At 37.6% G+C, this 11982-nt stretch overlaps 1 protein-coding gene across 2 annotated transcripts; it reads left to right on the top strand.

Moving 5' to 3' along the window:
• The first annotated feature begins 113 nt into the window (after window positions 1-113).
• CUNH3orf38 (chromosome unknown C3orf38 homolog) lies at window positions 114-11689 on the top strand. 2 transcript variants are annotated; one of them, XM_040226872.1, is made up of 3 exons: window positions 114-645; window positions 3634-3872; window positions 5984-11689. In XM_040226872.1, the coding sequence occupies exons 1-3, from the start codon at window positions 519-521 to the stop codon at window positions 6554-6556; spliced, it is 939 nt and encodes a 312-aa protein (XP_040082806.1). In that variant the 5' UTR covers window positions 114-518; the 3' UTR covers window positions 6557-11689. The 2 variants fall into 2 exon arrangements, with proteins under 2 accessions (XP_040082806.1, XP_040082797.1); XM_040226863.1 differs by having other exon boundaries at window positions 5981-11689.
• The last annotated feature ends 293 nt before the right edge of the window (window positions 11690-11982 follow it).

Below are 11982 nucleotides of genomic sequence, written 5' to 3'. Positions count from 1 at the left end.
AAAACTTCAGGTGTACCACCCAGCTCTGAAGTAGCCACAGATAACTTTCGAGCGCTGTCGAGGGGCCGGACCCGCGGGCGGGGAGGAGACACCTCCATCGGCCGCCCCGCTGCATCACGGGAGCTCGCCTCGCACGGGGGCCGCCGCCAGCTTTCCACGCACCTGTACTGCGCAGGCCTCCCAGGCGCTCTTTTGGAGGCGTGACTCCTGAGGAATGGAGGGTTTCGTTTTCTCTTGTGGAATGCCGGCGTTCCGGTGTAAACGCGGAGCTTCCCTAAAGTGAGATGCGAGATACTTCTCTCAGTTCCCAGCAGCCCGGAACCACCGATAGGAGCACCGAGTTTCCTGAGTGCCCTCATTTACTACGACTTCCGCCTACGGGTCCGGAATAACCGAGGCTCTCTGGTGGCGAACGGCCGGAAAGGCACTTCCGGTATCTGTTGCCAAGGCGCCGGCCCGCTGGGCCTAAGGAAGCGACATTGTTGGCGGCGTCCTCTACCCCCATTCTGGGGGTCGAGATGACGGGGCTCAGCTACACGGAGATGGAGGGCTGTCGTAACCTGCTCAGCCTGTTGGACAACGATGAGATCATGGCCCTGTGCGACACTATCACCAACCGTCTGGTGCAGCCTGAGGACCGCCAAGGTAAGGGTAGACCCCACCCCCCAACCCCCAAAGAGTGGCCATCTCTCCTCAGGCCTCACTCGGCCCCCAGCTTGCCGGAGCGTGTGAGTGAAGGCCGTGGTAGGTCTCTCTCGCGGCCGGTCCGCGACTGCACTTGGACGGAACCCCCGGGAATCGTGGACAGTATAGCTGCTGTGTTGCCTCGTAGCCATCCATGGCTCATCCCCGCCTCGCCAAGCACTGGGGGAAATGGTGGGCTGAAAATGGCGCTTCTTTCCAGGTTTTAATCCTTTAAATGTTATGGGCAAATGCTGCTTGTTTCGTTTCGAAAATTCAAGGTACGTGAATAGTGGTTTTTTAAAAGAAATTCCGGGAAGTCGGGTGTTCTCCTTTTTCAGTTTCGATCAGGGGAGGAGTATCAGCTGCTGCTTATTTTCTTGAGCTTGGGGAAGATATCATAAACACTATCAGTCTGCTGCTTTATGAGCTTAAAACAACTGCTGTGATAAAAGAGCAGCAGACAGTTTGAATTTATGTCTCTTTTTGGATCCAGCTTTTTTTCAGAGATGATTCTGTGTACTAGGACTGCATTCAGAGCCAAATAAAGATTTCGGTAGAGTAGATTTCATGGGTTACAAATACTGTTTGGTTGTAATGTAATGAGTAGCTTAAGCATTAAGCCTTTATCATTTTGTATATTATCTGACTAGTTTTATTTTAAATTTGCTGAAATTTACTTTAAAATGGGAAAATTTCTGACTCCTATATTAGCTTATGACTTAAGTATCAGAGTCTGCCTCTTAAAACTGCCTTTCTCTTTTAAGACCTTTTACGTTTTCGCCATTTAAGATCATTCATTTGAAAGTGAACCATGAACACCAAATGAGTTTCTAAGAAGTTAGACTGAAAATAATTTTAGAATTAATGTAGTTCTTTGGCATTTATATATTTTACATGGTAATCACCTTCTAACACTACTGATGAATAGATTAAAATATAATTGATGGTGGATCTAAAAGCAAACAAGAAATGAAACTACCCCGTACAAAAATGTTAGGTGATGTGAAGAATCATTTCTGGGGTGGTGGAGGGGGCGGGGAGAGCATAAGAGAAGATAGTCAACATCTTTAGAAAGCAATGAAATAAAATTTGAAAATATATGGTCTCTTTTATATGTACCAAATTTCCAAAAACTAAACATATAAACTTCAAGTATTGTTTATTTTGTGAAGTAAATCTTTGACAACTACTGGGGAGTGTAAATTGGAACAACTACTTCGGAAAACAAGTTTGATATTATCTCCTAAAATGGAAGATTGCTTACCTGAGTGTTTCAAACTTAAATATGCCCATGAATCTCTTGGGGATTTTGTTAAAATGCAGATTTTGAGTAATTTTGGAGCAGGCTCACAAATTCTACCTTCGTAACAGGTTCCGGGTGATGATCATTCTCCTTGCCCTTCTGGGCTGGGAGACATTTGTGTACTGGGTAGTTTCATTTCTTGTTTGCTTTTAGATCCACCATCAATTATATTCAGCATTTAAATCTATTATAGTTTTAGTCACATTCACCAATAGTGTGGGGATGTTCAAAGCAATAGTATTAGTACTTGGATACGTATACTAAGTCTATAAAACAAAAGTAAATACCTTGTGGTATAGTCTGTAATTATCTTAGGTACAGTACTGAAAATCAGTTGACTACAGCTCTGTTTATCTCAGAAACAACAAAAATTAAAATTACAGTAATATGATGGATTAGGTTTATAGACCGTTCAAAGAAATACTAAACTATATTCTGTAGGGCTACATGGTTGCATTGTACTGCTATAAAGAAAATTGAGGGAATTCCCTGGTGGTCCAGTGGTTAGGAGTCTGTGCTTCCACAGCTGGAGGTCTGGGTTCAATCCTTGGAATTCCTGGTCGAAGAACAAAGATCCCACAAGCCCCAAGGGGCAGCCAAAAAGAACGAAAATCGAGGAAATGATAAATAGCAGTTAGGAGAGTATCTACATGTAAGGTAAAGAGAGAGAGGGAATAGCATTATGTAGGGAAAGGTAAAGTGAGGACCTCGAAGATACTGATTATTCCTATGTCTTAAGCTATGTCATGTGTATAAAGGAGTTCATTTTATTGCCATTTTGTATACTTTATATGGGCTCCCCTGATAACTCAGTTGATAAAGAATCCACCCGCAATGCAGGAGACCCGGTTCAGTTTCTGGGTTGGGAAGATCCCCTGGAGAAGGGATAAGCTACCCACTCCAGTATTCTTGGACTTCCCTTGTGGTTCAGCTGGTAAAGAGTCCGCCTGCAATGCCGGAGACCTGGGTTCCATCCCTGGGTCAGGAAGATCCTGTGGAGAAGGGAAAGACTACCCACTCCAGTATTCTGACCTGGAGAATTCCATGGACTGTATAATCCATTGGGTCACAAAGAGTCGGACACAACTGAGTGACTTTCACTACTTAAATACCTCATACATAAAAAATAATGTGTAGTCTGTTTAACAGAAATTCTTTTAAAAAAAAGAGACGGTCTTGGCTCTGCCACTTCTTACAAGTATGATTATTGATGCCTCGTGTATCCCTGACTTTAATTATTTGTAGAGTAAGGAGATTGAACTGAAAAGAATTGTAATTTTGTCTGTTTTTAGAGATTGTAAATGAATGTAGGTCTATTGGCCTTATTAGAAATTTTTTTTTCCTCTTATTCAGTGTTTTTCTTAAAATAAAATACACCCATTCTTTAAAATGCTTAAATTCACAATCCTTTATGAGAAGTAAAAGGAAGGAGGAATTTTAGGTAGGGAAATTTATAAAGGAATTTTTTTAAAACCCAAAACCTGACAACCCACTTCCTGGTTTTTAAAAATGATAACCATCTCATACAAAAGCAATAATGCCATGAGAAGAGTTTATAAAATATCATTTGATAGTGTTTCTGCTAACCCTGGACAAATTTACAAGTGACTCATGATTTTCTGCTAATCTTTACAATTTTCTTTTAGATGCCATTCGTGCAATATTAGTCTACAGTCAAAGTGTAGAAGAACTTTTGAGGCGAAGAAAAGTCCACCGAGAAATCATATTTAAGTACTTGGCAACACAGGGTGTTATTATACCTCCAGCTACTGAAAAGCACAATCTTATTCAGCATGCAAAGGATTACTGGAAAAAGCAGTTACAACCAAAATTGAAGGAAACACCAGAGTCAGTTAAGACAGAGGACATTAGACCCTCTGAACAGGTAAAACAGATTTCATAGTGATAATCCTAAACCATAGTTTGTGTAAGAATCTTTAGATAATCATAGGTCTGGAGTGACATGGTTAATTAATGTTTATTTTTTATAATTTTAGCCTTATATCTTTTGCATCCTAAAGGAGCAGTAAAGCACCTAAGACAAAGTATTTTTAAAAAATTGTTTTTATTGAAGGATAATTGCTTTACAGAATTTTGTTGTTTTCTGTCAAACTTCAACATGAATCCGCCATAGGTATACATATATCCCCTACCTTTTGAATCTTTTTTTTTTTATATTTAGGTTTGATTTCTGGTAGGGCCGAGTTCCAGTCCTCCCTTCTCTGGAGGCCCAGGGAAAAGTCCCATAACCCCTGGGTATCTGTAGGTGGCAGGAGACATCTATAAGGCCACCCCTTTTGCTCCCCCCACCCCCCCCCGCCCCACCTCCTCCCCCTTCTTTCAATCTGGCTTCCTTTCCTCCCTTGAAATCTTTAATGTTAGTCCTTGGATCTGAAGTTCTGTGTCTCTATAGGAGGTTTTCTGAGAGACTGTATTCTTGTGTTTAAGGGCTTCCCTGGTGGTACAGAGGTTAAAGCATCTGCCTGCAATGTGGGAGACCTGGGTTCAACCCCTGGGTCGGGAAGATCCCCTGGAGAAGGAAATGCAACCCACTCCAGTATTCTTGCCTGGAGAATCCCATGGACAGAGGAGCTTGGTGGGCTACAGTCCACGGGTCGCAAAGTGTCGGACACAACTGAGTGACTTCACTTCAGTGTATATATGATATTCTGTTGATTTGTGAGGAAAAAATGTTTTGCAGCCCTTTATCAAATGGAGACTTGATTTTTAAAGACGGTAGATAGACTGCATGCATGCATGCTAAGTCTCTTCAGTCGTGATCCTGTAACTGTAGCCCACCAGGCTCCTCTGTCCAAAGGATTCTCCAGACAACAATACTGGAGTGGGTTGCCATGCCCCTCTCCAAGATAGACTGCAGGGTCAATTTAATTTTAATTTAGCCTCTGGTTCTCTAATTTTTTTTCCCCCGTCTTTAAAAGAATGCTATTGTAAGCCCTTTCTTATTTTGAAGACTTTGTTTGGCATTAAATTGCAAAAATGAAAGAAATTTTTGTTATCTATTAAAAAAAGTCCCTGTTTTAGTAACTTCCTCCACTGACATTGGCTGTTTGTATTTCTTTGTATTTCTACTGTGCATTTTAAATACTGTGTGAATATTTAAATACCTATTGACCCTTTAGATAACTTGAAGTTTTCAAACTACACACTTACATTAAATTAAGTGAGAGATGTTTGCCTTCACATTAGGAGAGGATATTCTAGGGCTTCCGTAATATACTGGACAGAGTGTTAACTTTGAAATCATATAGATGTGACTTCAAATCAGGGGGCCTTCTTTTCTTTATAAAACAGGCATAACAATAAATCTGTGTCATAAGACTTGTAAAGATAGAAGGAAATAGCACTTAAGTGCCAAGCACAGTGCCCAGTACATTTAGTAGTATGTAAATGTACTGGGCATATGCCCAGTAAATATAAGATCTTAAACATCTAGGTGAAGTACTGTGCTCTGGAATACATGTTGAATAGAATGGTAGTCTCTCAGGTGTATTTTTACAATGTTTCCTTTGGAAAACATATTTCCTGTGTATGAAATTAATCCCAATCATAGAAAATAATCTATTTCAATCAAATTTAGAAGTGTCTTTTAAAGACTGGTTTTATTATAAACTTTGCTGCATATGAAATATACCACAGTAAAGTGTATTCATTTAAAGCAGTTTGAAAGTTTTGACAGGTAACATACCTGTGATTCACTGCCACAATCAAGAGAAAATGCTTATGTAAGTCATTATTATTGACTTAATTCATGCTGATATTTTAAGAGACTTGGTTGAGTCTTAATTTCCTAGAAGTATCAGAAGTTTAAACTGAATTTCTTAAATGACCTCCCCTTTTTGAGAAAGAATGTACTATCATTGAGTTCATAGGTGGTTCATTTCCTTTTTGCTACAACTAGTACATTAAAACTTGACTTTGAAATAGCCTAGATAGAAAATAGATACGAGAATTAACCTTGGTTTTATTAATCAGCAGGAGAAAGAAGAAAAAAATGCCGAAAAGGTTGATTTTCGTCGATTAGGTGAAGAATTCTGTCAGTGGTTCTTTGAACTTCTGAATTCTCAGAATCCTCTTCTGGGACCACCTCAAGATGAATGGGGGCCACAGCACTTCTGGCACGATGTCAAGCTTAGGTTTTATTACAACACATCTGAACAAAATGTGATAGACTACCATGGAGCAGAAATTGTGAGCCTTCGTCTGCTGTCACTAGTGAAAGAGGAATATCTTTTTCTCAGTCCCAACCTAGATTCCCATGGACTAAAATGTGCTGCTTCTCCCCATGGTCTTGTTATGGTTGGAGTTGCTGGGACTGTCCACCGAGGAAACGCTTGTTTGGGCATTTTTGAACAAATTTTTGGACTCATCCGCTGCCCTTTTGTGGAGAATACTTGGAAAATCAAATTTATCAACCTGAGAATTATAGGAGAGAGTTCCCTTGCTCCTGGAACATTAATGAAACCAGCTATTAAATTTGAACCAAGTGACCTAGAAGCCTTTTATCATGTAAACACTTTATGTGGCCCAGTGAAGTACAACTCCATGTAAGGCAGGCACTGGACAGTGGGATTGGAGACCAAGATTCATCTAGTGGAAGTTAGGCGCTGTTGAACAAAAGAGAACTAATTTTACCTCGCCCTTGAAGCACTGAGTACAGTGGCAGTCTGAAAAATCTTCTATACGGAAATTCATCCAAATACTACATCAGTAATGTCTAAGTAGTTTCATATTGAGGGGTTGACATATTTTAGTTGAAATGTCTTTCTTGACTACAAGCTAACATATTATGTGAACACTTGCCTCTTTTCTACTTGAGTTGCAGCAAATATTCTGAAAATTTCATGCAATTCGTCAAATAAATCCCACTTCAGATGTTGTAACTAACAGTGTGCCTTCGAAATCAGTTAATATTTTCACTTAGTGGGTATTCTGCTGCTATCTGTACTTTTCATATGGGGAAAAAATTAATAGTGTTCAAGGCTTCCCCTTTAAGTTTTTCAGTTACTTTTGTCTAAATCTAAGTAATTTTACAAGTACATCTTAATGACAGTATTGCTTTAAAAAGAAGTACATATTTTAGAGATGTTTAAAGTCAGGGGTTATTTTAGAAACTTGAATGACATTCTCATAGAAAAAGTACAGAAATTTAGCTGGTGGAGAAAAATTTAATTTGCTTCTTAAAATATTTAATGAACGTTTTTCAGAGTTATCTGTTGTCCAATCAAAATATCTTATAATACGCAACGTTTTTTGAAGTATTTTGGGTAATAAGTGCTTTTGTTAAAACAGACTTTTTTCTTTAAGCTCTCAGCTAACAGTTTTATAGAGCATTTATTATACTATTGAAATTTTTTAAAAGGTATACCCAGTTTCTAATTTAAATGAATTTTTTTCTCTTGAATGATCTTAGGTGACCAATACCCCAAATTAAACATATGTTGAGATATATTCTCACATCATATATTAAAATTATTGGGATTTTTGCACTTCTAATTTGTTTTACTGGATTTGAGTTACAAGATTAGATTGCCAGATTACACACTTGCTTTTAAGTTTAAATTCCTTATCACCTAGCAGCTGCTTGCTGAATCTGAATTTATTTAATAATTTTAATTTACAGAAATGTCATTTGGAAAAAATTCAGCTGGGAAATGTTGTGATGAGGTACTTGTACATATTAATTTTTTTAAACTTTAACTCAGCTCATGATCATCTAAGGTGACTTACAAAATTTTGGAAACAGGAGGAAAAGAATGATCTTTGTAAATTTTTTTTTAGTGCCATGACTTATGAAGAGTACAAATTGATACATCCCCAAGTAAGAACTTAATAAAGGCGGGAAATCCCTTTAGTCTGCTGTAAGAATAGTGCTTTGTTTAGGTTTTTTTTGCTGTTCTTTAAGTTTGAAGTATCATTTTAACATGTAATTGATAGATATCCTTAGTAAAGGATAAAATTTAAAATTATTCACGTTTTCTTTCTTCTATTGCTGTCAAATACTGTAGAAATGATTCCAAAGGAAGATGCGCAGGATGGGCAGAAATTACCTGTAGGTATGTTCAGTATTGAATTTTTGAATGTGTAATGTTCAAGTTAGGCTGCAATCTGCATGTCCCTTCAGTCACCCTTTAAAAATGTGAAATCTTTCTGATCTACTAAATGAGAATTCCCCCAGAGAAGGAAATGGCAACTCCAGTATTCTTGCCTGGAGCATCCTATGGACAGAGGAGCTTGGTGGACTACTGTTCATGGAGTGACACAGAATTGGACACAACTGAGTGACTAAGCACAATTGAGAATTAGAGCTGTATTTTATTTCCTTTGAATCCCCACAGCTGGCAACACAGTGGGACCTAATGTCCAAGTGAATGGGTGAATGAATGAGTAAAAGACACTTAACTTACTGTATAAAAGACTTTTTTTGCATCTAGGTTTTGTCTTTGGCTCTGGTCATTAGTGGTGGTCTTGGGGTTATATAATCTGTTGGAATTTAATATGTGGATGCACAAACTTCTGGGCCCCAAATTAGGATAAAATTTTAACTTCCCATTAAAATTTACTGACCTAAAGTTCAGAGTAGGATATACTGGAGGGCCCTAAGATGCCTTGGAGAAGGAAATGGCAACCCACTCCAGTATTCTTGCCTGGAGAATCCCATGGGCAGAGGAGCCTGTCTAGCTTCAGTCCGTGGGGTCACAAGAGTTGGATGTGACTTAGAGACTAAACCACCACCGCCAGCAAGATGCCTAGAAACAGTTTTGGGGAAGTATGTATCTCTGTTCAGAGAAAGATTTAGAGGAATTGAAATTTGTTCATGACGGTTAAAGCTTGGCCAGGCCTTTGAGAACATCCAAAAGTGCACTTAATTCTTAGTAATTCAGTGGTCAAACCAGGGGATACCTGGTCTATTTACTGGAGGCTGATTTGCTATAGCTGACAGTGACACATCAGTATCCTTTTTTGTTAAAATGAAAATGTATTTGTTGTATTTGGATGTTTTACTAGTGTCTAGAATACCAAAAAACATTTCATGTATCTTACTAAAATATCAAGTAATAGAAAAAGCCCTCTCTAGTTTTATTAAATCAACTTGAAAATGGCAAACACAGGAAGACATTCTTGGGCTATCAGAAAGGCAACATTTTTATGCCAAAGGAAGACTAGTTAGTTAAGCCCAGTTAGTGTAATAGCACTCCAGAAAAGGATTTAAAGAATAATGGTATAACTAAATAAAAAAGATAATCAGAAATATTGTATTTTAGCAAAATGGCTCTTATGGCTTAAAAAGTCATGAAAATGAATGAAAACTGTTTCTCAGCATCTATTTTCACAAATTTAAATGCCCCTTTTAAAATTTGGGTTGTGGGGGACCTTTTGAAAAAAGGGAGCTATGTTCTCTATAAAAAATATGTTTGCATATGTTGTTGTTCAGTCAGTAATTCATGTCCAGCTCTTTGCAACCCGGTGAACTGTTGGACACAGGTTCCTCTGTCCTCCGCTGTCTCCTGGAGTTTGTTCAAATTCATGTTCATGGAGTCGGTGATACTATCTATCTCATCCTCTGCATATATTATAATTTTTGCATAAGTCAGGGAATTCATGGACCTAAAGCACATCTGTGAGTCCTGTAGGGATCCTTACATTTGATATCCAAATCCTGCCATAATAATTTATTTCCTGCAGACTTAAATTATTTTTAGAAGATTTTGTGCTCTTACCAAAGTCCTTAATCTAGAGATTAAGAATAATCTCTAGAAAGTCTGTTGTTTATGATAGTTAAGTTGTGAGTTTTTCTTTTTCAGTAGGTGTTAGATGTTATGACAAAACCTACTAAAATAGTATCAAGTGAAACAAAAATATTAATGCAGAATTCATTTTATTTTGACAAGATGGGTTTAATGGCCATGCTTTGGAGAAAGTGATGGAAGTGTGCATCTAGCCAGTTTGAATGCATGTAGCACAGCTGTGGTGCTGGAAAGCAAGACTTTCTACATCTGGGTTTATATGCATGTATTTATTGAACATCTGCAATCTGTAAGTCAGTGAATCAAGCATAAGAGAAAACAATACATCAATAGGTTGATTTACCTAAACTTATTTTGAATTCAACTCTCTGATTTTAGATGTCTTAAGGTGAGAACTGCATTAGGCCCTTTGCTAGAGTTGGAAAATATTTCTGCATTGTCCAAGAGTGCACTAAATCCTTTCAGCTTTATTTTTCCTAGTTTGAACCTTTCCTGTAGTCTTTCAGTAAAGTGTTGAGTGATATTTACTGTGAATCATAATGTGCCCCACAATATTAAACCAGAAACTCCAGAATTCCTTGTGTATAGTCATGAAATGTTACTGAAATCCCTGAGTCACTTAGTGAGGGTTCTTTGGTTGGCAGATTTCATCTTAAGTTTTAAAACAACTTAAATCTCAAGTATGAAATTAGTAATATTTGAGTTAATGAGTTTAAGGATTGAAGGAATCTCTTGCTGTTCACTGCCAGCTGTGTTACTTATCTGATGGGATATTTTCTGAACAAAGCATCATAACTACTTAAAGCCTTTTTGCTTGAAGAATTTCATAAACTTGAATTAATCTTTTCTATTTCTGATCTTGTACTATACTAATTGTTCTCAAGTTGTTAAAGGTACTTTTGTCTCCCTAAATAGTTCCTGTAATTGATGATTCTTCCTTATTTCACAATCACTCCCACCTGTGTGCCTTGCACAATATAAATAATAGCTAAATTGGGGTATTTATTATATGGCAGTTACTTTTCTGTGCATATTGTGTGTTTTAATTCATTAATCCTGTGGACAGCTATCACTTATTGGAAAATAGGGTTGAGTCATTTCCCGAGCTTTCAGAGCTGATGGTAGAGCCTAGGGTTAAACCCAAATTTTAGAGTTTGACTATACATGGTGCCTTGTATCTACAGTAGCTTGTAGGTATTGTATTTTTGGCTGTGTTGAGAAGCATGTGGGATCTTATTAATAGTTCCCGATCAGGGATCGAACCTCTGCTCCATGGGGTCTTAACCACTGGACCACCAGCTAAGTCCCTAAAGTAGTTTTTGGTGAATCTTTTTTGACTAACTGTCATTTGCTGTCACATTTCCAAAGCAAACATGCCTTTAAATTGTTCACCTGGATTAGGCGGGAGTGTTAATGCATACTGTTTCCTCTTGTAATTATATTATACCTCTTAAGTTGCTTGTTTAGTGGTATAAAACCACCTGGAAGAAAGATAAAAGAATCTTAATGTATGACAGTGTTACTTATGAGAAAAAGATAAATTGGATAATTGGGAAATTAAATTAATTTTAAAATGTAACAATTTATATCAGATTTCTTGAACTCCCTGTTTCACAAGCTTTAGTTCTCTTTCCTTCCTGTTTGTGACACCATTGTGATTTTGGCCTTAGAGATGGTCTGTTTCATACGTGCAGTTTCTTGGCATATCTGGATGTAGCATATCTATAGTACTGTTTTCTGTTTTAGCTGCTGAAGTTAGACTCTCTTTACCTAACCCTTGTTATGTAGTAATTTCTTATTTCTTTGCTTTAATATTTCTTGCATATTTGTGACATTAAAATTTCCTTAAAGTACTACAGCTTTCATCATATCTTCCACATTCAGATATTTCACTGGTGTTACATTACCTACAAAATAAAATCCGGATATCACAGTCTTCTTTTTATCACTGTCTAGCTTGATTCCATTCATTTGCACACACTGTTTGGTCCAGCAGACATCTGTAGCTATGTAGTCTTTGTATTTATCCTGTGCTTACTTAGCTCTTTGCTTTTACTGGAAAGTATCCAAAGTTGTAGAATTTAATTTTTTTGTTGCTTCAGACAGCCTTATTGTAGAAAGAAAAGGACTCTAATAGAAATGGAGTTTAAAAACTGAAAATTTCTCCATAAGTCAAACTTTATTTTCTCTTGAGTTTTGTGTACCTTGTCTTATCACAAATGATCTTTC

Source organism: Oryx dammah, unplaced genomic scaffold, assembly GCF_014754425.2.
Source record: "Oryx dammah isolate SB20612 unplaced genomic scaffold, SCBI_Odam_1.1 HiC_scaffold_2, whole genome shotgun sequence".
NCBI classification, from domain to species: Eukaryota; Metazoa; Chordata; class Mammalia; order Artiodactyla; family Bovidae; genus Oryx; species Oryx dammah.
The sequence above is the reverse complement of the archived record's forward strand: the minus strand, read 5'-3'. Positions and strand labels throughout refer to the sequence as shown.

Excerpts from the sequence above, each read along its gene's own strand:
- CUNH3orf38 (XM_040226863.1), top strand. The coding sequence starts at position 519 with ATGACGGGGCTCAGCTACACGGAGATGGAGGGCTGTCGTAACCTGCTC. Across the intron at positions 646-3,633 it reads GCAGCCTGAGGACCGCCAAG|ATGCCATTCGTGCAATATTA; the intron begins GTAAGGGTAGAC and ends ATTTTCTTTTAG. Across the intron at positions 3,873-5,980 it reads ACATTAGACCCTCTGAACAG|CAGGAGAAAGAAGAAAAAAA; the intron begins GTAAAACAGATT and ends TTTATTAATCAG.